General features: G+C 36.5%; 1 protein-coding gene across 2 annotated transcripts in view; it reads right to left on the bottom strand.

Annotated features, from left to right (window-relative positions):
* The window catches only part of LOC114501989 (DNA-dependent protein kinase catalytic subunit), a 189,287-nt gene that overhangs the window by 53,353 nt on the left and 110,006 nt on the right, over positions 1–25,928 (bottom strand). For both annotated transcript variants that reach the window (XM_036031017.1, XM_036031018.1), the window contains 9 exons: positions 21,409–21,521; positions 19,653–19,784; positions 14,643–14,822; positions 11,881–12,086; positions 9,458–9,596; positions 8,243–8,431; positions 7,332–7,556; positions 6,587–6,695; positions 5,022–5,133 (listed from right to left, as the gene is read on the bottom strand). In XM_036031017.1, coding sequence (XP_035886910.1) covers positions 5,022–5,133; positions 6,587–6,695; positions 7,332–7,556; positions 8,243–8,431; positions 9,458–9,596; positions 11,881–12,086; positions 14,643–14,822; positions 19,653–19,784; positions 21,409–21,521 — 1,405 coding nt within the window. The remainder of the gene's footprint in view (positions 1–5,021; positions 5,134–6,586; positions 6,696–7,331; positions 7,557–8,242; positions 8,432–9,457; positions 9,597–11,880; positions 12,087–14,642; positions 14,823–19,652; positions 19,785–21,408; positions 21,522–25,928) is intronic.

Raw genomic sequence — 25,928 nt, 5'->3', positions numbered from 1 at the left:
TGACATAAAGACTAAAAAAAAAACAATAAAAATGTCAATGAAACCAAGACCTGGTTCTTTGAAAATAAAAACAAGACTGATGAATTTTAACCAGACCCATAAAGAAGAGAGGGAACCCAAATAAATAATATCAGAAATGAAAGAGAAGTGACAGCTGACACCACAAAATACAAAGGATTGTAAAAAAATACTATAAGTAATTATATGCCAAACAAACTGGACAACCTGGGTGAGATGGTAAATTCCTAGAAACATACCATGTTCCAAAACTGAATTTTGAAGTCAGAAAACCTGAACAGACTCATTGCAACTAATGAAATTGAAGCACTAATCAAAAACTCCAGCAAACAAAAGTCTTGGACTGGAGGGCTTCACAAGCGAATTTTATCTAACATTCAAAGACGTAAGACCTATCCTCCTCAAAATATTCCAAAAAATTCAAGAGGAGGGAAGGCTTCCAAGCTCTTTTTACAAGGTCTACATAATTCTAATTACAAAACCAGATAAAAGCACTACAAAGAAAAAAAATTATAGGCCAATATCCCTGATGAACATAGATGCTAAAATCCTCAACAAAGTATTAGCAAACTGGATCCAACAATACATTGTATAGCTCATGCACCACGATGAAGTGGGATTTATTCCAGAGATGTAAGGTTGATACAATTTTGTAATCAATAAACATGATATAGTACATCACATAAACAAAATGAAGAATAAAAATTAATTCACCATATCAGTAGATGCAGAAAAAACTTGATAAAATCCGGCACTCATTTATGATAAAAACTCAACAAAGTGTGAATAGAGGGATCACACCTTAACATAATAAGGGCCATATATGATAAATCCACAGCCAACATCACACTCAATAAGCAAAACTAAGTGTTTCCCTTAAGATCAGGAATAAGACAGCAATGTCTGCTTTCACCACTCTTAAACAGCATAGCACTGGAAGTGCTAGCCACAATAATCATACAACAGGAAGAAATAAAAGGCATCCAAAACTGGAAAGAAGGAGGTAAAACTGCCATTATTCACAATGATATCACATTATAAACAGAAAACCCTAAAGACTCTACCAAAAAACTAGTAGATCTAATAAATGATTTAGTCAAGTGGTAACATAAAAATTAATATTCAGGCATTGATAGCATTTTTATACAATAAGGTACTATCAGAAAGAGGAATTAAGAAAAGAATCCCATTTACCATTGCAACAAAAAAGATATCTAGGAATAAAGTTCACCAAGGAGGTAAAAGACCTTTTAGAAAATATTAGGATATTGAAGAAAGAAACTGATGAATATAGAATAAGTGGAAGCATATATCATGTTCATGGATTAGATGAATTAACATAGTTAAAATGTCCATACTATCCAAAGCAATCTATACTTCAATGCAGTTCCTATTAAAATACCTATGGCATATTTCACAGGTCTCGAAAAAAATATTCCAAAAGGTTCTATGGAACCATAAAAGACCCCCAACAGCCTCAGCAATCTTGAGAAAGAAAAACAAAGTTATCGGAGGTATCACAATACCTCCAACAAGGCTAGTGTAATCAAAACAGCCTAGAAATGTCATAAGCACAGGCATATAGATCAATGGAACAGAATACAGAGCCCAGAAATCAGCCCATGCCTTTATGGTCAATTAATATTTGACAAGGGAGGCAAGATTATACTATTGAGTAGAGAGTCTCTTCAATAAGAGGTGTTGGGGAAACTGGACAGGCACATGCAAAAAAATAAAACTAGACCACCAAAATATGACATACAGAAGAATAAACTCAAAATAGATGAAAGACTTCTATGTAAATCATGATACCACAAAAATCTTGTAAGAAAAAAAAACACAGGCAGTAAAATATCAGATATCTTTTACAGAAATATTTTTGCCAATGTATCTCGGGCAAGGCAAACAAAGGCAAAATAAACAAATGGGACTACATCAAACTAAAAAGCTTTGCACAGCAAAAGAAACCATCAACAAAATGAAAAGGGAATGCCCTGAATCGGAGAATATATTTGTTAAAAATACATCTGGTAAGGGGTTAATTTCCAAAATATATAAATAACTTATACAACTCAACACCAAGAAGACAAACAATTCTAATTAAAAACTGGGCAAAAGATCTGAATAGATACTTCTCTAAAAAGGACAGAGGGCCAGTAGACATATGAGAAAATACTCAACATCACTAATCATCAGAGAAATGTAAATTAAAATCATAATGAGATACCAACTCACACCCGCCAGAGAAGCTATCATCAATAAATCAACAAACAGCAAGTGCTGATGAGGATGTAGAGAAAGGGGAACCCTTGTGCACTGTGGGTGGGAATGCAGCTACTGTGGAAGGCACTGTGAAGTTTCCTCAAAAAATTAAAAATGGAACTTCCTTTTGACCTAGCAATTCCACTTCAGTGAGTATTTCCAAAGAAACCCAAAACATCAATTGAAAGAATATATGCACCCCTATGTTCACTGCAGTGTTATTTACAATAGCCAAAATCTGGAAACAGCCCAAGTATACATTAGTAGATGACTGGATAAAAAAGCTGTGATACATTTACACAATGGAATGCTATGTAGCCGGAAAAAAAGAAGGAAATCTTAACTTCTGTGACAGCATGGATGGACCTGGAATTTACTATGCTAAGTGAAATAAGCTAGTCAGAAAAAGACAAATACCATATGATATCTGTTATATGTGGAACCTAATGAACAAAATAAACTAAAGAGCAAAACAGAATCAGAGGCATGGATACATGGAACAGACTGATAGTGACCAGAGGGGACAGTGGTATGGGGACTGGATGAAAGAAGGGGAAGGGATTAGCCAAAAAACACATATACATAATCCACAGGCACAGACAATAGTGTGGTGATAGCCAGAGGGAAAGGAGAATGGGGGCTAGGTGCATGTAGGTAAAGTGGAGATAAATAGGGATGGAAAGAAACTTTGCTTTGGGCGATGGGATGGGTGCACAATGCAGTGTGTAGGTAATGTTTTATTGAGTTGTACACTTGAAACCTGTATGGTTTTGAGAACCAGTGTCACCCCAATAAATTCAATTAAAAAAATGAAAACTGTAAAGTTATTCTTGTACCATGGTTACTTAAGAGAATAAATACTCTTTTTCTTAGGAAATGTTTACTGATAAAAAGTAAGCATACAGATACATATATTCGACTTATCCTCAAATGGCTCAGAAAATAAAATGTGTATGTGGAGAGAGAATTAAAAAGCTAATGTGGCAACATGTTAAAAATGTTAAAAAACAGGCCATCCTAAGTCAACAAACAAGTGTTGGAGAGGATGTGGAGAAAAGGGAACCCTAGTGCACTGTTGGTGGGAATGCAGACTAGTGCAGCCACTGTGGAAAACAGTATGGAATTTCCTCAGAAAAACTAAAAATGGAACTGCCTTTTGACCCAGCAATTCCACTGCTGGGATTATACCCCAAGAGAGCTGAAACACCAATGCAAAAGAATCTATGCACCCCAATGTTCATAGCAGCACAATTTACAATAGCCAAGTGCTGGAAGCAACCTAAGTGCCCATCAGCAAGTAAGTGGACCAAAAAACTATGGTACATTTATACAATGGAATTCTACGCAGCACAGAGAAAGAAGGAGCTCCTACCCATTGCAAAAGCATGGATGGAACTAGAGAGCATTATGTTAAGTGAAATAAGCCAGGCAGTGAGGGACAAATACCATATGATCTCATCTTTCACTGGTACATAATCAACAAAAGAAAAAAGCAAACAAAATATAGCCAGAGACATCGAAATTAAGAACAATCTAACGCTAGCTAGAGGGGAGCAGGGAGAAGACCGTGAGGAGAAGTGCTTTCCAGAACTACTATAAAGGACACATGGACAAAACCAAGGGGGAGGGTGGAAGCAAGGGAGAATGGTGGGTTTGGCTGGGTGCGGGGGAGTGGTGGGGAGAAAATGCAGACAACTGTAATTAAACAATAAAGTAATTTTTAAAAAATGTTAAAAACCAGTGAATCTGGGTAAAAAGTACATAGAAGAGTTCTACTTTTTTTTTTTTAAAGATTTTATTTATTTATTTTTAGAGAGAGAAGGGAGGGGGAAAGAGAGAAAGAGAAACATCAATGTGCGGTTGTTGGGGGCCATGGCCTGCAACCCAGGCATGTGCCCTGACTGGGAATTGAACTTGCGACACTTTGATTCGCAGCCCACAACCAATTGACTGAGCTACAAGTTCTAATTTTCTTGAAACTTTTCTACACATAAGAACCTATCCCCAAATAAAAAGTAAAAGTAAGTATACAAAATTAAAAGTATAAAATGTAAATTAAAAATATAGTGGCAAGAATACTACATGTGGGATCACAGTCCTTGAGTCCTATTTACTGTGTATATTTGCATGAAATAATTCACAACCTATCTGGATCTAACGCCTCTTCTTCTGAATATATGATTAATAACTGCTTTATGGATTTACCCAGGGTTGTTACCAGTTGAGGAAAAGAAAATGATCTCAGACTTGGTAAAGTGATATATCTATATCTGTATCTATATCTATATCTGTATCTCAATTGATTGATTGATCAATATAATTATGTAATAAAGTTGGGAGGCAGGGAAGTTATAATAACAGAATAAAAAAACATTAAGGAGTATTTTCTTTGCTTCCGTATCACTACCTCACATTTAGTCCTGAGACAGAAGGACATGGACCACATCCCCTGCTGCTCCCTTGCCTTCTCTCACTGCCAGAGCATGGTCATCAACCATCCAGCACAAGATGAACTCTAAGTGACTGAGCAGCAATTCCCCCACAGGGGACAAGTAGGGACAAAGGACATATTGCTGACATGGAGAGTTTTTTCAGAACAACTTAAATGGGAAATTGGCAAGATGAGAGATATCTACACTAGAATCAAACCCCACATTTATCTAAATCATAGTTTGGGAGAAAAACAGTTCTGGCAGTTGCAGAAAATAATCTATATTCAACTCAAAAGGATCACATCTTACCGATTTGTGATGATGTCATCCCAGATGTTCATTGGATCCATTTTAGCATCTGGATATCTGTTTGTCCAGGTTTTTAGAAGTCTCTTAAGGGGAACTTGAGCTGATAAATTACCTACAAATAATGTTAGAGGATACCTCTATCCACAGCTTAATGACCAAATTACAATGTAGGGCTGTCACTAGTAAACAGGAACTTAATTTAAATTTTTTGTCCAAATTAAAATTTTTTTCTTTTATCAACAGAAATACAAAGTTACCATATTAAGTATAATATATTCTGACATTAAAACTCAATTTTTAAGGCTAAAGTGGGGAAATAAACATATAATTTTTACATTTAGTAAAGGTCTACTTCATCCACAATTCCAAAGTCAAAAAAGCACTGAAAGCTGAAAAGGTTTTCTTGGAGTTGCAGCCAACTGTCCTGGCAAATCTAATCTGAACTGGCATAGGGCTATGTATAATCTTTGTATGCCATTCACATGAATATTCAACTACTGATGCTAGAGATGCATGGTTGTATTTAATTATGGAATACTGCCCCAGCCTTGATGTGTACACAAGGTTACATAATAATAATATCTGAAACTATCTGGTTTCAAGGGTTTTGGAAAAGGGATTCATAATAATTCTCATAAAGTTTAAATTTTACATTGCTAATGCTTTCAAGCTTGACTTTTCTTTCTTTTGTTGGTAGAAAGTAGTGGTTAAGAACACAAGCTTAAATCAGACAGTTCTGGGTTCAAAATCTGGATCTTTAACTTTAATAGTATGGGAAAATTAATCTTTAAGCCTCTATAAAATGAGAAAAAAGAATATTCGTCTTATAAAATTGTTATTAAAACTAGATAATAAAGAAAAAGACATTAACATAGCTTCTGAAAATAGAAAGCACTTAATTAGTACTCTGAAAAGTATCTTCCATGCTATTTTAAATTACTTAAGACAACAATTAAAATTCAGATTTACAAGGAAGTACTCTTTCCCTTTGGCTTTGGGTGGCCTCCAATGGGCACCAGCAAAAAAAATCTATGTGATGACAGCAGAAAGACCACTGTCTGAGCACTGCAGCCTCCCTTCCCCTCAGGCCAGTGCACCTGGCAGCTAGTCACAGAACTTGGGCATCTCAAGGCAGTCTTTCTGTCAGGTAGGCACTCTGCAAACCCCTCTCCACTTCTACACTCAACTCAGGCTCTTCGCTCAGGAGCCTTTTGCACCCCTCAGTCCAGGTTCTGTCACTGTGTTTCACATGGGATCCTGTACACACCTCTGCCTCAGCCTTTATCACATCATGTTGAAACCTCCCCACTAGTTTGAAAGCTTCCTCGAGAATGGCGGTCTGTTTTATTTGGCTCTGCATTCCCTGTGCCTAGAATAGTGCTTGATCTTTTTAAACATTAATTTCAATAATCTCAAAATGCATATTTTTACAATGAACTCAAAGCAGTTTCTAACCCATATATTAACAAGATATATACTTTCAATAAGAAAAAAAGAAAAAATCAGATATTAAAATTCTTCCATAACTATGAAAGAAAAAAATAATGGTAGGTTAAAAAAATTACCTTGTTTGTTTATAAAGTTGATGAATTCCTGAGTTTCTATTAAAGTTTGTACAGACTGCAATTTGGTGAGTCTACTTCTGTGTAAAAGCACATCAATACTAGAATAGCTCTAGAAAAAAGGCATTTAGCATTGTTATAAATCAATTTAAAACTTGAAATTTTAATGTAGTGCTATAAAATGTGAAATACAGCAACTACCATACAAATACATAAATTACACAAAATGTCTCAGTGTGGTTAATAATTAGGTCATACAAGCAATTAACAAAAATTTTTTAAATTAGGTTTTCAATCATATTTTGGTTCATTGAAATTAATAAAATCAACACAAATGGCCTATCATTGCCTCTATTTGACAATGCTTTTAAAAATCACAACATTCTATAATGTAAATTGCTAAGTATAGAAGCCAATTCTTCTTTCTTCAGCAGACTTTCTCCAATGAACTATTCAACTTTTTTTAAAAACAAGAATGTTTAAAGATAAAAGGCAATAAGTAATATGCCTCCATGATCAATGTATGCCAATGATAAATGTGAGTAGGCTATATAAGACAATGATTTTAAAAATAAATGAGAAGATTTTCAGACAAGCAAAAAAAGGCAAAATAGCAGAAAATGAATAGGGAAGATTGATATTATTTTCCACAAAGCAAGCAAACTTCTATTAAACTACTCCAAATGTGCTTAATGACTTTAAAAATATCACAGAAATAGTACATTTCAGATTAGTATATCTCTATTACCTGTATAAAATTCTGAATGCAATTTTCAATATAATACTTGGCTCTGTCAACATCATTTTGTAAGATGTAAAGAAGACTCAATTCCTGACTATAATGAAGCTCTATAACAGACTTCTGGAGCTCCTTATTCACAGCCTCATCAATAAATGTCAACAGAGACTGGTCATCCTCTCCTTGAAGCAGTAACTTCAGCTTGCTGCGGATCATGTACGGTAGATAGGTCTCCTAAGGAACATGAGAATCTACTTGTAATTCCATAAAGCCAATTCAAGCATGCTTAATTATTTTATTACTATAATTTCTGTAGTACAACTTTATAGGGCAAGATTTAGAGCCAAAGTGATTATGTTCATTACTTCAAACCAAAAAACTGTGTTTTTTAAGACATATTCATTTACAATTGTTCACTGTGTAACCACAAAATATATAGGAACATGTTCTATAGAAAGTAGGAACTATGTACTTTTAGTTGAAAGAAAAATGGATGTTACATACAAAATGAGGAATCTTAAGCATAGCCAAGGTAGTAGCTGTGTGAAAGGGACCAGGAGAGCCACTTGCTTAGGAGTTGGGGTGACCCTGTGAATGGGGAACTCCAGGAATTAGGGCAGGCCCATGTGCAGCCCGTGACCCAGTGCAGAGAAAACAGAAAATATCTTTCCATGTTGTCATATCAGGAATGTTAATTTTAATTTTTAAATGCATATAATTTATTTTGAAAGGGTTAGCTACAAGTGGTAAGAGATTTAACAAAACTAAGGAGTTTGTGGGGTGAGTCAGGTTATATAAATAACCTAATGCTTCACAACTAGTACTACCTTATTTTTTTAAAGTTTTAAGCAACTTCATTAATTAGAGAATACCTGACCCTCTGAACTATTTCCTTTAGTGACAGCAAAAATTCTACTGACCTGATAAAATGGTTCACCCCACATTTTATTTAGATCTGGAGGGTTCCCACTATCAACATTGACTGTAGAACAATATGCCAATGATTTCCACTCAGCAAGTTGGTTATAACAGTCAAGGGATGCACGTTCCCAAAAATCCCTCTCGGCTTCTGTGGGCTCACCGTCTACCCACTCTTGTTTATTGAGAGCCTGGCAAAGAAAAGTTCCTAAGATTATGTTACAAAGTTTGAAAGAATACAAATGAAATATATTTGAAATAATGCAAGTAGTATAATATTCATAGCAAGGACAATCATTTTTAGGTTTATGATAAGGGAAGAGAAAACAAAAGGAATATTACAGTAACAAATAAATATAAAACCCTAACCAAACAAACACCATTTCTCTGAGAAATTCACCAATGAAACCAATTAACAAAATGAAGACTTTATATGACCCATAAGTAGAATTAAATCAATATTGTGGGTTATTTACTATGTAAAAGTTCTTAGAATAAAAATTGGAAAACAGAATATTTACAGAAAATTGCAGAGAATTATACAACCTGAATTGCTCATTCAAGGGTCTCAAAGGTCACAGACTCTGGATTTCAAATACTTGTGAGACATCTACACTTGGGATAGCCACTGACAACTCAAAACACAAAATTTATAAAACTGAGTTTATAGTCATCTCCCCAAAACCAATTCTCACTTACCTCTTCATTTTTACTTGCCAAAGGAAAACTACTCAAACAGAAATTCTTTAATACTAGCAGATATTGAAATATTAAAATATCTTAGTTTTATACTATTTGGTAATTTATGAAGTGTTTTCTCTTTTATTTTATGATGTTTTATTTTCTTTTTCTACTTATTGAGAAAGAGGGAGAGAGAGAGAGAGAGAGATTAATTTGTTGTTCCACTTATTTATGCATTCATTGGTTGATTCCTGTATGTGCCCTAACCAGGGATCGAACCCACAACCTTGGTATATCAGGATGAAGCTCTAACCAACTGAGCTACACAGCCAGGGTTTCAATGATGTTTTCTTAAAAAGTGTAAGTGACACAATATTTCACATTTTGGTTATTATAAAACCATTCTCTGCTAGTTGTGTAAAATCTAAGGAATAAAGCTAAAACACTATGAAGCTCTCAAATTTAAAACTAACAGTTTTTCCATCCAGAGAACACAAGTATTTAATCAACTGACATTTGCTAGAGATCAGTTTTACCTCGTTATACTGCTTAGCAGCTTCAGAATAATTACTTCTGGCTTCTTCTAATAATGCTTTCTGAGTGACTTGCTTTGTTCCTATCTCACTGCTAAAAATGCCACGGAGGACATCATATTCTCCAATTGATCTATATAATCTATAAAACAAATCAAAGGAAAGTCCAAATTAATAAGTGTCTCAAAAATTTTATTTATTATAATAAAATGATATTAAGTCAAGATATCACATATTAGATTAACTATATCTTTTTGTTTTATAAAATTACATAATCTTGAAAAATCTGAGGTTACCATTAGGTTTTACTACTTTAACCATACATAAGTCAGAAATTATTCTAAGGCACATTTACAGTGCAATATGAAAATACCACAGGTTTACAATGCACACATTATGATATTAAATAAATTTTTTCCATGTTAGTGGTACCATTACAGTAACACTGCACACATCCACAGGTGAGCTATTTAGAATCCTTGTCTAGCTCTAACATTTGGAAAGTAGTCAAGAACCCAGAAGTGAGTCAAAATTAATCCAGGTCTTACTGATGCTGTGCTTTAATCTGTGCTCATGGACAATCTCAATCCTATTGACAAATAATATTCTTATAGCTTAATGTTTGCTAGAACATTCTTTATCCTTTCACATTAACACGAATCTGCTTGACCCCATCAATAACATTTCTCCCTTGGTTATTCAGAAAACTAAGATATTCTAAATTAAGTGTCTAATAAGTTTGTTCCTTTCCCCATGAAAATTTTTCCCTCCTATAAGTGCTTCAACACAAATGTCACTGTTCTTAAATCTGCAGTCACTTGACTAGTCAGGCAAGTGTGGCTTCCTCTGTGGTTTTTCTCCAGTTTAGTCCCTTCCCAGGTATGAAATCTTACGTATCTTCATCAAAGAGACCCATGAGCTCTCTCTCAGAGCCTATTGTTACAAACTTAGATAAAAATCTTACACATATGGCTCTCTTATTGCCCCACTCATAGAGCATTAAAGGTAAGAAAAAAGTAAAGGTAAACCTTAAACTTTAACAACTCAAGAGCCCAAGAGGAGATGAGGGCTATAAACATTTTTCAGAAACTTGGCAAACAGATCAGCCTCATGTACAACTTACACTGGCCCTGAGATCCCTGGGTTCTATATACAATAACAGGGGAAAACCATGACTGTGACATATCAAGAAAGGCTAAATTATGTTCTCAAAACTGCTTGAAAGGAATGCAAAAGCATTATATACAAAAGTATGAGAAAGTATTAAAGTTAGAAAAAATATTTAAAAGTGTGTGCTTCATTTACCCAGTAAATACACATTACATGAGTTATCCCTCCCTCAAAATGCTAAATATACAAAGTGTTACTTGCTGATCATATACAGGGTAGGGCAAAAGTAGGTTCATAGTTGTTTGTATGGAAAATAATAAAATAGTTAAATAAATAGTACAAGAATAAACTGTGTTTCGTGCATTCACAACTATAAACCTACTTTTGCTCCACCCTATACACACAAAAGACAGAAAGCCAAGATGCACTCTTTGAACCATCCTAGGATTTATGTCGCCTCTCAGAGAACTCACCACCTCCTACTTTGTATTATGGTTAGTTAAGTATATAAGCACACACATTTCCTACTGGACAGCTAGTTTTGTGAGTTGTGAGAAAGGTTGAATTTATATTTTAATTCTTCTCAGCTGACACAATGCCTGATTCACTCATAGCCTAAATTTAAAAAGATAGAAATAATCATAAAACAGTGAAAAGTGCAAAGAATCTGTACTCCTTTACTTCTTTTTTCCTAGAACCTTGAAGATCTGAAAATCAGTGTTATAAAATAGAAGTTCAAATTAAATTTCAACCTAATCCAGCAGGCTTCTCAGGATAAGCCTTCTCAGGCTTCCCTTACCTGTGGTTTTACCTGTTATGATAAAACCACAGATAAGGGAAGAATGAGATAATGCAAAAATGACATGGCTACATGACGGGTAAATTTTTTCCTGAAATAAGGAAAATAACTGGACAAAGTTATTCCTAAAAGTTTGAATCCTGATGAAAAAAATGAATCACCCTCTATTCTGTATAGCAAAGCAGCAAAAACATTCAACATACTAAAAACTGTAAGTTACAGCCAAACTTTATAGGAAATTGACCTTGGTGCATAATACCCCAAGTCCAAAAAGACTGTATAATGAAATAAATTAATCAGGTTTAATTAACCTTTCCTTGGGCAAGACAGTCCTTGTCATGGCAACTATTCTTGACTCATGGAATGATACCCAACCTGAAAGATTTTTCAAAAAATTTTATGAGTGTTACTATCAACTTTATTTGTTCATTTTCTGCCAAAGTGAAGTCAAGGTTTTTCTGTATTACTTCAGTGAAATTCACTGTTCTCCCAAGGGTGTCTGGATCACAGAGCTTACTTGGCAAGTTCCATCCATCTGAGAACATCAGGAGAGTGGCAGAGCCTCCCCCGAACTCGCTTAGCAGGTGGCTCTTGAGGTACCAGGTGGAGCAAGGCCTCCTCCAGAAGGTGGATGCCCACCGGCTGCTGCAGACTGGCCAGGCAGCCAGCGCTGACAGAAGCTGGATCAAGGCTCAGCAAGTCTGTGTGTTGGCAACTTATTTCCTGTGAAACCACAAACACATGTAGCTATTTAGCTTGTGGAACTTTGTGTCTTCACAAGTCAGTAAGTCATTCTACTAAACATAAAAAAAAGAAGTTTTGATGTAAGTAGTGATATAACCAAAAGTTTCTCTGTATAATTCTTTTAAATTTTTCTCAACCTTCAATTTGCTCAAAGGAGCTTTTATTTTTATACTTCCAACCCACCAGGTATTAATTTAAAGTTAAAAAAAACTAGCAAAATATGAAGATTTTAATATATATTCTATATATCCAAACAATAACTGCAGTTTCCAGGAATACTCAGATGATGAGAATTGATGAGAAAAGCAGCTGAAAAACAAAGATTTCCTATCTGATCATCAAAAGTAGGCACACATATCTCTGTTATTCTATTGCATACCTTTTTTCACCATCTCTTATCACCCAGGAATTATTATATCGGCCTTTACATTGTAACCCTCAATTTGAGCCTCCTATAGACACCAAAAAATGTTTTGTCTGATTGCATGTATCTTAAGATTTATCCCTATTTGCCCAAGAGATGTCTTTCATGAGATGGTTTTAATTAATAAACTATTATTGGGATATAATTTCTTTATATGTAAATATGTACTCATAATTTAAATGAGTTCTATAAGTCTGTTTTGAGGAAGATTGACTATTCTGTATAATCTTGTTGACAGTATCATTTCACTCTATAAAGTATAATTTGCTAGCCCTGACTGGCTTGGCTCAGTGGTTCAGGCATCGTCTCACTGAGAGGTCATATTTCAATTTCAGTTTGGGGTACATGCCTGGGTTGAAGGTGAGGCCCCTGGGTGGGGGTGTGTGAGAGGCAGCCAATCCATGTTTTTCTCACACATCGATGTTTTTCTCCCTCTCTTTCTCTTCCCTTCCTCTCTCTCTAAAATAAATAAATAAAATCTTTAAAGAAAGAGAATGATTTGCTAAGCAAAAAACTTTAGGTAATTTTCACTTCTTATAATTCCAAAACAGAACAAATGAAACCTAATTTGTAAAAGATTGTCTCCTAGAACTAATAAAATCACTCCTTGTTTTTGACCTTTACCACATTGTAGTAGGTAAAGGCAGGCAGAATTTCTAGGGTGGTTAGAAGTTATTTATTTACTTAATGACAGTTAATGGCTTTCCTAAATAACAATGAAAAAACCTATTTTTTAAAATAAAGGAACAAAACTAAGTTCAGATTTTAAAAATCACTTCAAAATATCAATGTAAAGAGAAAGTTACTTTGAAACACTGGCTGATTCAATAAAATTACTCAAACTTTATCTTTATGTGGCCAGGACAAAAACAACAAAGGGATTCTACTTGTAAATTATAAACCAATAAAATTAGAATGTATTTAAAAAACTGTAACAGTTTCATGCTACATCAGAAAGAACAAAACAGAAAAACCAAGTACTCATCTTAGGGAATTATTACCCAATTAGTGTGCAAACCAAAGCTACTAATAAATAATATTTAAAAATGTAATTTTAAAAATTAGTCCATGAAGATTACTAAAAATACTAAAACAAACCAAAAAGATTTTGTATTACAGACTTATTAATGATCCATGTTTTTAATGGCAAAGAAAATATTTCTTACATGAAAAAGAAGTCTTCTGAAAAGTATGTTTTAGCAAAACTCAGAGTTTGCCTACATTAAGTTCTCTGCTCAAACCACACTGCCTTAGAAAGGCCTTTTGTGACACTCCACCTAAGTGGTATGTATAATAATACACATATCCCTGATCAAAAGGCATCTTACATGTACCTGCTTAATTATAAGTTATATTCTTTAGTTAACTTCTATACGACTCAAGCTTTTTCTTTAAAGATATTATTTATTTACTTTTAGAGAAGAGGGAAGGGAGGGAGAAAGAGAAGGAGAGAAACATTAATGTTTGAGAGACTGCATGCCCCTAACTGGGGACCTGGCTTGTAACCCAGGCATGTGCCCTGACTGGGAATTGAATCAGGAACCTTTTGGTTCACAGGCTGGTACTTGATTCACTGAGCCACACCAGCCAGGGCTATACTACTCATGTTCTAGGACACCTTCTACTATCTCAATTTCTATATCTGCCTGTTTATTATTATCTATTACTCATCTGAAATATTCCTTGAGGATGGAGAAACTTATGCCTCTTCATCAACCCCCCCCCCCCCCCCCCACTTAGAACAATGTCAATCAACATCTCTTGAAGATAGTCAGGAAGCCAGAAAGAATTTGGTGCAATACTACCTAAGGAAAAACAACTATACAATATGCAGGGGTAAGTAAAACCTGAAACGAATGGCTTATTAAAAATCAGAGAACTGTGATATCAAGTTTGATTTCTGATTATCCTGTTACATATATATACATTTTAAGTACAAATAAATTACATTTATCTATCTGGGAAGAGGTAGCCAAAACAGAGTACATTTCATCTGTTGAATACCTTGTATCTGAGCTTGTGAAACAAATGAAATTATTTATGACACTGTCATGAAAAGGCAAAGTAGATAATGCACATATTACGAAGTGTGTGTGTGTGTAGACTTTTACCTGGATACAAGAGACAAAAGGTGGGAAGAAATAGAAACTGGTGTTAAGAAAATGACTGAAGTCCTGGAGCAACTTTTGAATAATGTTGTTTTTCTCGGACATGGTCTTATATTTATCCATCTCTTTTATAATCGAGGAAAACAAGCTGCCAAAAAGCTGCTTTGCAATTATTGGGTCTCTCTGTAAAATATTCAAAACAAAAACATATTAGGATCTGCAGTAACAATGCTTTAATTTACCAACCGTCAAAGCTTTATTTGAAAATACTGTTTTTTAAAAAAATATATTTTATTATTATGCTATTACAGTTGTCCCATTTCCCCCCCTTCATTCCCCTCCACCCTGCACACCCTCTCCCACCCACACTTCTCCCCTTTAGTTCATGTCCATGTATCATAAGTTCTTTAGTTTCTACATTTCCCATACTATTCTTGCCCTCCCCCTGTCTATTTTCTACCTACCATCTATGCTACTTATTCTCTGTACCTTCTCCCCCCCTCCTCCTCCCACTCCCCTGTTGCTAACCCTCCATGTGATCTCCATTTCTGTGGTTTTGTTCCTGTTGTAGTTGTTTGCTTAGTTTGTTTTTGTTTTTGTTTTAGCTGCGGTTGTTAATAATTGTGAGTTTGCTGTCATTTTACTATACATGTTTTTTCTTTATCTTCTTTTCTTAGATAAGTCCTTTTAACATTCCATAAAATAAGAGCTTGGTGATGATGAATTCCTTTAACTTGACCTTATCTGAGAAACACTTTATCTGCCCTTCCATTCTAAATGAGAGCTTTGCTGGATAGAGCCATCTGGGATGTAGGTCCTTGCCTTTCATGACTTGGAATACTTCTTTCCAGCCCCTTCTTGCCTGCAAGGTCTCTTTTAAGAAATCAGCTGACAGTCTGACAGGAACTTCTTTGTAGGTTACTGGCTCCTTATCTCTTGCTGCTTTTAGGATTCTCTCCTTCATTTTTACCTTAGCTAATGTAAATTATGATGTGCCTTGGTGTGTTTCTCCTTGGGTCAAACTTCTTTGGGACTCTCTGAGCTTCCTGGATTTCCTCTGCCAGATTGGGGAAGTTCTCCTTTATTATTTGTTCAAATATCTTTTCCACTTGTTGTTGTTCTTCTTCTGATATCCCTATAATTAGGATGTTGGAACATTTAACGATGTCCTAGAGGTTCCTAAGCCTCTCTTCATTTTTTTGAATTCTTGTTTCTTCATTCTTTTCTGTTTGGTTGTTTCCTTCTTCCTTCTGGTCCACTCCATTGATTTAAGTCCCAGTTTCCTTCCCATCACTATTGGTTCCCTATGCACTTTCCTTCATTTCACCATCTAATCTGTGACCAAATTCAACCAATTCTGTGAGCATCCTGATCACCAGTGTTTTGAACTATGCATCTGATAGGTTGGCTACCTCTTCATTGCTCAGTTTTATTTGCTCTGGAGCTTTGATCTGTTCTTCTGTTTCGGCTTTTTTTTTTGTTTGTGGTACCTGTTACATATGGGGGGCAGAGCCTTAGGTGTTCACCAGGGCAGGGCAACTGAGTCTCTGGGTTGTGACACTGTATGTGGGGGCAGGGTCCTAGAGGGAACAATGGCGCCTGCTCCACTCTCTGACAGATTTCAGTCCCTTCCGCCGCTTCCCCCAAGCAAATTGGGCCTTTCTGGTGCTGATTCCTGTGTGGGTGGGGTTCTGTACATTCCAGGACCCTGTGGGTCTCTCCAACGAACTCTCCTGTGAGGCTGGAAGTCTCTCCCTGTGCCTCAACCCCTATAGGTATCCTCAATCGGTGCCTTGAGGCTTTATTTCTCAGTGCTGGGACTTTGGGCTGCTCCATCTATCTTGCTCCCCAGCCTTGCCTGATTTATCTGCATACAAATGTGGGACTGCCAGGTCAGCGAGCAGCCTTGCAAGCCGTGCCTCACTTCACAATCGCTGCCTTGCTGGGTCTGCCCATTGCCATCCTGCACCCAGGGTCTGCCCACTTCTATCTTGCATACCCAGTGCCACCACTTTTGGTGGCACGACCCCTCTCTGCCTGGCCACCAGACTCTGCTCTGCCTGCTGGTCTGGATGAATGTGTCTATTTTAACTCGTTGGTTGTCAGACTTCCATACAGTTCAATTTTCTGTGAGTTCTGGTGTTATTTTGTTTTTAAATTGTTGTTGTCCTTATTTTGGTTTTGTGAGGAGGCACAGTGTATCTACCTACACCTCCATCTTGGCTGGAAGTCCTGAAAACACTAACTGTTGCAAACATATCCACTAAACTTCTCTTTTCTATTTCAAAAATTTTAACAGGCATTGACAAGGGGACTATTTGGAATTTAACCAAAGATATCTGTTTGACATGTGTCTTATGAAAGGCATGACAGCACAGATTTTGGACCCAAAGACATGAATTTAAAAGCTGGCTTAATCACATATGTAACCACATACTTTAACTCCTGAGTGACTCTGGGCCTTCATACTCCTCACAATTAAAGCGAGGGTAATAGAACACTTCTCACAGGGTTTTGGTAAAGGCTAGCCAAGATAATGCATGTCAAGTGTTCAGTGCAATAACTGATAAAATCTTGGAGAAAGACTAAAATAGATTTTTAGGTATTAATCTTCACATGACCATCACTGTAAAGCTTAAGATAACTAACATAATGAACATAACTAAAATGCCACTTTTAACATTCAAAATCCCATCATTTTGACCATTCAAACTATTAAAACCAAAAGGAGCCATTTGTGTTTTCATGTTTTGGATATTCATCTCTCCACTGCTTTTACAGCTTCACCCTCATACTCCATCACCTTGGAACACTACCCTTTGTCTGTGTCTGTAACACCAGTTCTAAGGGCAGTTTCTGGCATGTTGTGTTTATTTTTTTAATGATGGCATGAGTGCATGAATAAAAATTTTAAATTACTTTGTTTCAAAAAAACTGTGTCTGAAGAAAAAGCACAATTTGACTTATACTTTGTTAATTTAAGAAATGTATTTATCTTATGAAAAGTTATAATAGTTGCTATATAAACTTTTAGAAAATACAGATTAGAATATAAAAAGAAAATAAGTATCATCCATAATTATACTACATAAAGACAGTCACTGTCACGGTTAGTCTCTTACTGACATGCACGGTCTGTTACACAGTGTCTTGTTTTGTAACCTGCTTGTTTCACTTAACATGTAGCAGACAGGTTTCCATGTTTAAAACCCACTGACTCATGTAGAAGTTCCTTTATTTTCCAGGGAGTCTCACATGGTCAGTCTGTTACGATAACTGCAGTGGTAACTAAGACAAACAATGTCTTCAGAGCAACAGGAGTCTGCTGCCAGACCTGTTAATGGCTAATTTACATGCTCCTTTCTCACTCTTTCCGCAGGCAAGGCCCCTGATGAAGACCAGCAGTCCCAGGACAGCAGAGGGGCCCTCCTCTGTTTCATCTGCAGCTGCATCCTAGCTTAGAACAGTCTGTGGCACACAAGAGGAGTTACTCCATACAGTGACATTTGTTGAATAAATAAAGTATTGGAATTTGAAAAATTAATAAAAATTTGAATAAACACATTCCTCCTTAAAGAAAAAAAATATATAGTCATGCTTTTTCAAAACAATGTCCACCATCTTTTTTTTATCCAAGAACAAATGAGATGAGCTGACTTGTACACAGGCGTCCAGCAGTCTCAGGCTTGCTAACCTATTACCAGCATCACAGATTGCATACCTCTCCAGTGTGAAGAGGAGTGAATTATGACTACAAGGGCAGGTGTGAACATCACTTTTAAAGCAGTGATGTGAACACATGCATGCAAGGCACTGGAGAAATTGGGAAATAGTAGTAACATAGAAAAAGCACTGGACGAAGCATCAAAACACAGAGGCCACTGTCCTTACTCCACAACCAGTGAGGCATATGGCTTTAGCCACACTATCCATTCTTTGCTAATCTTCAAGTCCTCATTTGTAAATGTGTCTAATAACTGCTTCAATGTCACAAAGTTACTGGGAGAATCCAATAAAAGAAATGTGAAAGCAGTCCATAACAACCAAGAGCAACTGTGATGGTAATTACATGAACCTGTACATAGGATAAAACTGCACAAAATCTCTCTTTCAAACACACACACAAATGCAGAGGAAAACGAGACTGAACAAGGTCTGCAGTCTAGTTGACACTGTTGTGTCACTACCGAAGGAAGCTAGATGAAGGGTATATGGAACTATGTGTTACTTTCACAAATTCCTGTCAATCTGTAATTATTTTATATTAAATAAAAAGCTTAAAAAATAGTCAGGAGCTATGCTGATATAACCTATTATTATAATCAATATTAGTATTGGAAACTTAAGTACAATAAAATATACGGTATTATATTTTACTAACTAGCATACTACATTCCATAAACCCTTTGATTTAAAAATTAACTCAATAAAAGTCAAAAGAATCTTAATCAAGCTGTTGGGGGATAAATATCCTGTTTTTGTAAAACAATTCAGCTAGAAAACTTCTAATGTTACGCCTAATGACTTAGAAAAAATATTTCTAATCCTCTGCTATTTAGAGAGCACAGAGAAGGAAGAATACTGATCCCACTGATAAACTGATAATCTACTGATTCTATGCCTCTCCCAAAAGGATTTTATATATGCAATGATATAAATGGCTTAGCACATTAAAGTGATTTTTTCCTTTTACTTCATTCTAACACTGTTGGTAAGATAATTACATATTACTCCCTCATTTCAAAGATTAAAACACTGGGTCAGAGCATTATGCGTCTTGACAAGCATTCCCATCGTAGAGCTATCTTCTACAGGACTCTAAGTCAGAGTCTCACTTCTTCTCACTGTGTGAAAAGAAGTTTTGGTGTGAGGAAATGGCAGAGCTCAGACTTGGAACAAGGTCTTCTAACCAAGTTCACTGTTTAGGACAAATCAACACTTCATTTATGATATAGTGGGACTGTTTTAATGGTTTTTATCCACCCATAGAAAATGCAGTGTTCAAGGACCAACCTGAGCCACAGCTTGCAAGGGGGTGATGAGGCTGCTATATTTAATCTGAATATCAGGAAGGTCTCCTTGACGGTAACTTCTGTACAAAATGACTTGGGCATCATGCTTCATTTTTAACTCACTCTTCATCTCCTATAATAATTAGAACCAAAATGGAAGATTTGAGATTTGAATTGCTATTTGAGAAAATCAGTAGTACGTGAGCTATGAAACTGTGAGTGCCTATCTTTAACATAAAAGTGAATCAATGACAATTTGTATACAAAATGGTTCAGTCACTATCTTTTACCAGTTGATAATAGATGCTAAGTCCAAAAGAAAAATCACTATGGCAAATGAACAGTAAAAATAATTTAAATATTTACTACAAAGTAATCTGAAAACTTTTTAAAGCCATAAATCAGAGAGTTGTGTTTCCTTAATTACTCTTAGAATAAACCTTAGCTATGAGGCCCAGTGAGACCATGGTTAATGTTCAACAGTGCACATATTACACCCACCTCTTTACCATCAGCACTGAGTAGTTCTAGACACTGAGCACAATGCTCCAACAAACAAACGACCACAAGTGCACGGCCTTCCGATGACTGTTTTTTTCCATGTTGTTCTTAACAAGTGGCCAGCCACTTCAAATCAGAACACCAATGTCAGAGGGAATGTGTGGCCTCATAGAGCAGGCTTTCCATATTTCTTAATTACTAAGAAGGCCTTTGGATCAGGCCAAAATAACTGCCAATTCTATCTAACCATCCTGATTTTCTCTCTTCCTTTTGCTGCCTACATATTGTTATTTCCTTCAGGCATGCCTAGTCAGGTTTCAGGTTTATTCAGGAGCCCTCCAGGTGTGATAGGGCCAGTAAGATAAACTTGGGATAGTGATTTTGGACCCTAGTCCTCAATAGTTGCAGTTACAGAGACAAAAGGAAGAAAAATAGAGTGGATACAGAAGATATGGTGGAACCATTTAACCACTTTATACTCAGATTTGGAAGTTAATTCTGTGGTTAAGGATTTAAACTGAATTAGAACAAAGACAGGGTTTCTTCTTTTACTCATAATCTATTCTTTTTTTTCTTGAAAATTTTTATCAGAATTACTGATTTAGAAGTAAGACTAAAACTATGGCAAATAAATTATTTCATTGTTTCCACATTCTGAAAAAGGTTTAACTGTTAATTCATGCCACATTTGTGCCTCAAATCACTGCTTTCAGCAAATAGCTCTGGTCTTTCTGCCTAGCCTGCTCACCGGTTCCTCTGGGTCAACCATTCCCTCCATCCAGATACCTCCAAGGAGAGTAAGTGGGTCAAGACTCTGGCCTTGAGGCAGAGGGTGGGGCAATCCCTTCCCTGCAGCTATAGTTATAATACATAAAATTCAGGAGTAATGGGTGGTCAGGGTTCCACCACATAGAGAAAGTCAGTCTGTTCAGAGAGAACAAATCTAAACTGTGATGAGAGGCTGAATGAAGGGACAGAGATGGGGTCCTGCCAGTTCCTATGAGCCAGGATGCACCAGATTCAGGGGATGATCCACTCATGTTTCATTCCAATTTCCCACAACTTCATCAGTGAGTCTTGAATGCCCTCTACATCTACATCTACATAAATACCTTCAGGTCAGACAGTTGCTGCTTCAGTGATTTTGGTTTGTAGACCAATATTGGAACCAATATCTGGCAGAAAGCTTGTTTCCTTAGTGTATGAGTATAAAATAAATATTTCAAACCAATCAAATTCTTGAGAAACATACAAACCTTCTCTCGTTTTTGTTCAACAACACTTTTTTTTGCATAAATCAAACTGAGCTTTTCCTGGTCCTTTAAAAATCGTCTGCGTAATCTTAATATTTCTGCCCAATTGTCTGTACCTAAAGAATAAAAAGCAGGTTGTTACAGTTGACCAATTTAACATTTACAGTTGACTCTGCCCCCTTCCCAGAATCCCCTAAAATAAAAGTGAGGTTTGCTTACCTCCATTTTTTACTTATATTTTATTTTTCCTTGTTTCTTTTTTTTTAAGTTTTATTTTTTTCTTATTTTTAGAGAGGGGAAGGGAAGGAGAAAGAGAAGGAGAAACATCAATGTGTGGTTGTCTCTCACATGCCCCCCTTGGGGATGTGGCCTGCAACCCAGGCATATGCCCTGACTGGGAGTCGAACTGGCAACCCTTCGGTTCACAGGTCAGCATTCAATCAACTGAACCACTGTGGCGGAAGCTTCTTTGTTTCTTTTAAATGACATAAGCCTATGCAGTGGAAATAACTGACCAGTTTTGGAAACTAGAGAACAGAAAGCTAAAACTAGCTCAATCCACCCTTAGTGCCTGGTAGAGAGAATGTGCCAGAACAGTGACAGTGGAGAAGACTTGAAAGGCTCAGGGACTGGCAGCAATGGCACCTCCAGAGAAGGGGGAGAAAAGTGAGGCTGAAGCACGAGGTGTGGACTAAAAGCTCAGTCCCCAAGCTGTGGGTGTGGAATGGGGTAATGGACACAGGGTCTGGGAGTGAAAAAAGGTTAGCAGGGTTGGAGGCAGAGAAGATACAGTGACCATGAAGACATCTGAAATCTGGAGCTTCCTCCTCCCACTTGGTCCCCAGACTTCTGCACCCAGGCCTTTATCCTGCAAGCCAGAGATCAGAGATTTTGCCACTACACAATCAGCCAGTACAAAAGAGCAGACACATACAGTGACATGAGTTTCAATGTCCTGGTGCAGTCTGACCTCTGCTCCGTGAAGACTAGTCACTATGCACTCCCAATTTGCAAGCTATTCCAAATGCCTTTTTAGTGCCCTACCTCAGAACACACACAAAAAGCCAAAAATCAACAAGTATTAGGAGGAAAGCTTCAAAATGAAAGACAGAAACCAAAATAAACAATAGCAAATGAGCCATTGCTGAAATCGGACTATGCAGAAAAAAAAAATTAAAACATTATCATTTATCAGAAAGATAAGAGTAGATACTGCAGCCATGAATCAAGTACTGAAGAAATGTTGAGAGAATAAGAAAAGCTTACAGAAATTTAAAATATGATATCATAAAAGCAAGGGTTAGAAAATAAGGTTGAAGAGATTTCTTAGAATATAGAGCAAAATGGACAAAACAATAAAATTAGAAGAATAATCCAGAAGATGTGATATCCAAGTAACAGGATTCCAAGAAGAGAAAACTGAGATAAGGAAATCATCAACACAATCGCCCAAGAACATTCTAGAACTGAAACATATGAATCAGCAGTCTGAAAGAGCCCTGAAAAATGGACTAAAATAGGCCTGAATCAAAGAATACTTTTGTGAAATTTCTTAAAGCTGGTTTAAAAGAGAAGATCATAAGAGTATCCACAGAGAAAAAATCCAGTTCTTACAAAGGATCAACAAAAAGAATGACATCATGTTTCTCAGTCACAATGCTGTGAACTAGGAAACTACTTCTGTGAGTTCACATTTGGAATTCTGTAGCTAAACTACCCATTAGGTGTGAGTACCACTAAAAGCAATGCATGGCATCAAAGATGCTTAATGCTTCTGATCCCCTTTCTCAGGAAGCTAACTGAGGAGGTATTCCACCAAAAAGAAGGAACTAAACTAAAAGAAGAAGAATCAGGAAAGGTGAACAGAATGCTCAGGATGTAGGGGAGGTCTCTAGGTGACAGCTAAGAAGACACACCAAAAGTAAGCACCCTGGAATGAGGCAGCTCGGAGGCTCCAGGAAAGATTTCTTTTATTTTTAAAGATTTTATTTATTTATTTTTAGAGTGGAAGGAAAAGAGAAAGAGAGAGAGAGAGAGAAACATCGATGTGTGGTTGCTGCTCATGGGGCCCCCACTGGGGACTAGTCCACAACCTAGGCATGTGCCCTGACTGGGAATTGAACCGGTGACTCCTTGGTTCCCAGCCCATGCTCAATCCACTGAACTACACCAGCCAGGGCGAGATTTCTTTAAGAACATGAACAATTTATATATGTTGGGATACAATAAAACTATACAACACAGAGGAAATTTTTGATAAATATGTAGAAATCTAAGCATCTAAACCAAAATACTATTAATGCCCAGAAAAAAATATTGTATAAAAAGGAAAACTAATCATCGACTCACGGTTCAACCACAAATACTATTTATGTAGTCAAAATGAAAGGAAACTGAATATTGATGAAATGAAGACTAAGACATAACTGTATCAGAAGATGAAGGCATAGAAAGAATTCATTGTGTGTGAGAGACAGATGAGGGTGCGGGGCAAGAGGGAGCCAAATCCTTAATGTTCATGATGTAAAGCCAAAAAGCATGACAAATACTGAAAGAAAATGAAGGTAAAAATATAAAAAGACTGTTTGGAGAGATGGAAGTAAACACCAAATCTTGGCTAAAATGGTATAATTGGTTGCATCTTTCACTTCTTCTAACAAGATTTGGAAAAGTATTTGACTCTTTAAACTACATGTATAAATTACTCTGATACAAATAACTAAAGGAAACTGAAATAAAAATTAAATGACAGAAAAGTGATATTTTAATTAGATTACAATTTCAAGTTTTTAAGCTGTATTCTCTTTCAATGACAGTAATTAGTAACATAGTAAGTACTAACTCTGTGTATTATAAACCTCCAAATGTTCTTCTTTGGGCAAGAAAATACATACATCTTAAAGAAGACAAGAAGTGAAAATATTTTAAATCTAAAAGGTACATGAGGAGATTCAAGTATACTACTCGAATTACTCTTAGTATTTATTTTACCTACTTAGTTCTATGACTGAGTTTTTTCAAATCCACATATAAAACTTTCATGGCAAATGGTTTAAAAATTAGGTTTCACCTCTTATCTTCCTATACACGGTCCCCCAATTCTACTTACATCATCGGTGACATTTTTTTCACTCTAAAAACGCAGACGGGGAAAAACTGTAACAATCTGTGTTCTGTACAATTACTCCTGTCATTCTTAACAATTTCATTTCTCTCTGAGCCTCATTTCCCATTCAGTGAAGAAAATTCAACCAAGAAACTAACCAGCCCAGAGCTGGTCAGTCGTAATCACTGTGAGTGAACTGGACTGCCCCAAAAGCACACATATCTTTAGCAATTTTACGGAAAGCTGCACATGGGTTTGAGATAAGCAGACGAAAAGGGCCAGAGAGACAACCTATAAAAAATGGGAAGGTAACAGTCACTTTGGGACTTCATTTTTAACTTTGGGGCTTTTATAATCAAAGTTATAGGGAGGACCGAGAACCACGCACTCTTGGAGGATCATACACTAGTTTGACGGAAAAACAGAAAAGGAAGAAGACTGTAAATAAAAAAGACTGATGGGAAGTAGTCAAGTGTGAAGGAAAAAAGAAAGAGTGGATTCACAGCCCTCTGTCAAACTCACAGTTATGAACAAAAAGAAGGATAGGGTAGATTTATCTTTCTTTAATAAACTTAGAGAATTGTGTATGGCCACAGATGTGCAGCATGAAATTGTGAAAAAAAGTAGTTGGGAGTAAGGAAAGTATTTGTGTGTGCAATTTTTAGTTCTTACAATTAAATAAAAAGGAGTTTACTGTCACTCTTAATTTTACTTATATCTATTTAAATCTATATGTTGGCATTCTCTACATTTCTGTCTTAGGACTGTTTCTCTCTTCATATATTTTTCTTCCTCTGGGTTTTCACACACTCCCAGAGCTACAATTCTCATACGGCACTAACTCCCAAACTGACCTCAACCTCAGCCCTCTCAGTGCTGCGTCTGGAGGCTCCGCCAGCCCTTTCCACTCAGCCTTCTTGCAATTGCCCATGGGCTCAAGCCTTGTCTTTCCCATCTCACCTTCCTCCCGTGACCTATAGTTGCTTTGACCTCTACCTGTCCATCCTCATTAGGCATTCCATATGCTGTTCTACACAAACCTCCCCAAGAGATCATTCAGAGACCCTGGGCCTATCTCTGCTCAGTTCCTGACCTAAAGCTGTGGTTCATTCTAAAGCCCCATCCCAGTCTGTTTTCTCAACGCTCTTTACTTTTACTCCCGGTGTGTTCTGAAGCATCGTTTAATTGGACTGCTACAATGCACTACTAGAGTGGGCTCTCAATAAATGTTGACATGTTCTATACTCCTCCATCTCTGTCCTTGTTCATCCTTTCCCTTCCCCTATCTGAATCCCCCAATACTAGTCTCAAAGGCCACCTTCTCCTGCAGGTCTTTCCTGATGCTCCCTCTGGAAAACATCTCTATTCTCTATCTGGATTTAAACCCTCTCTTTGAGACTTAGTTTACTAATTCTGC

This window comes from Phyllostomus discolor, chromosome 7 (assembly GCF_004126475.2).
Source record: "Phyllostomus discolor isolate MPI-MPIP mPhyDis1 chromosome 7, mPhyDis1.pri.v3, whole genome shotgun sequence".
NCBI classification, from domain to species: domain Eukaryota; kingdom Metazoa; phylum Chordata; class Mammalia; order Chiroptera; family Phyllostomidae; genus Phyllostomus; species Phyllostomus discolor.
Note: the sequence above shows the minus strand (reverse complement) of the source record. Positions and strands in the feature narration are given on the sequence as shown.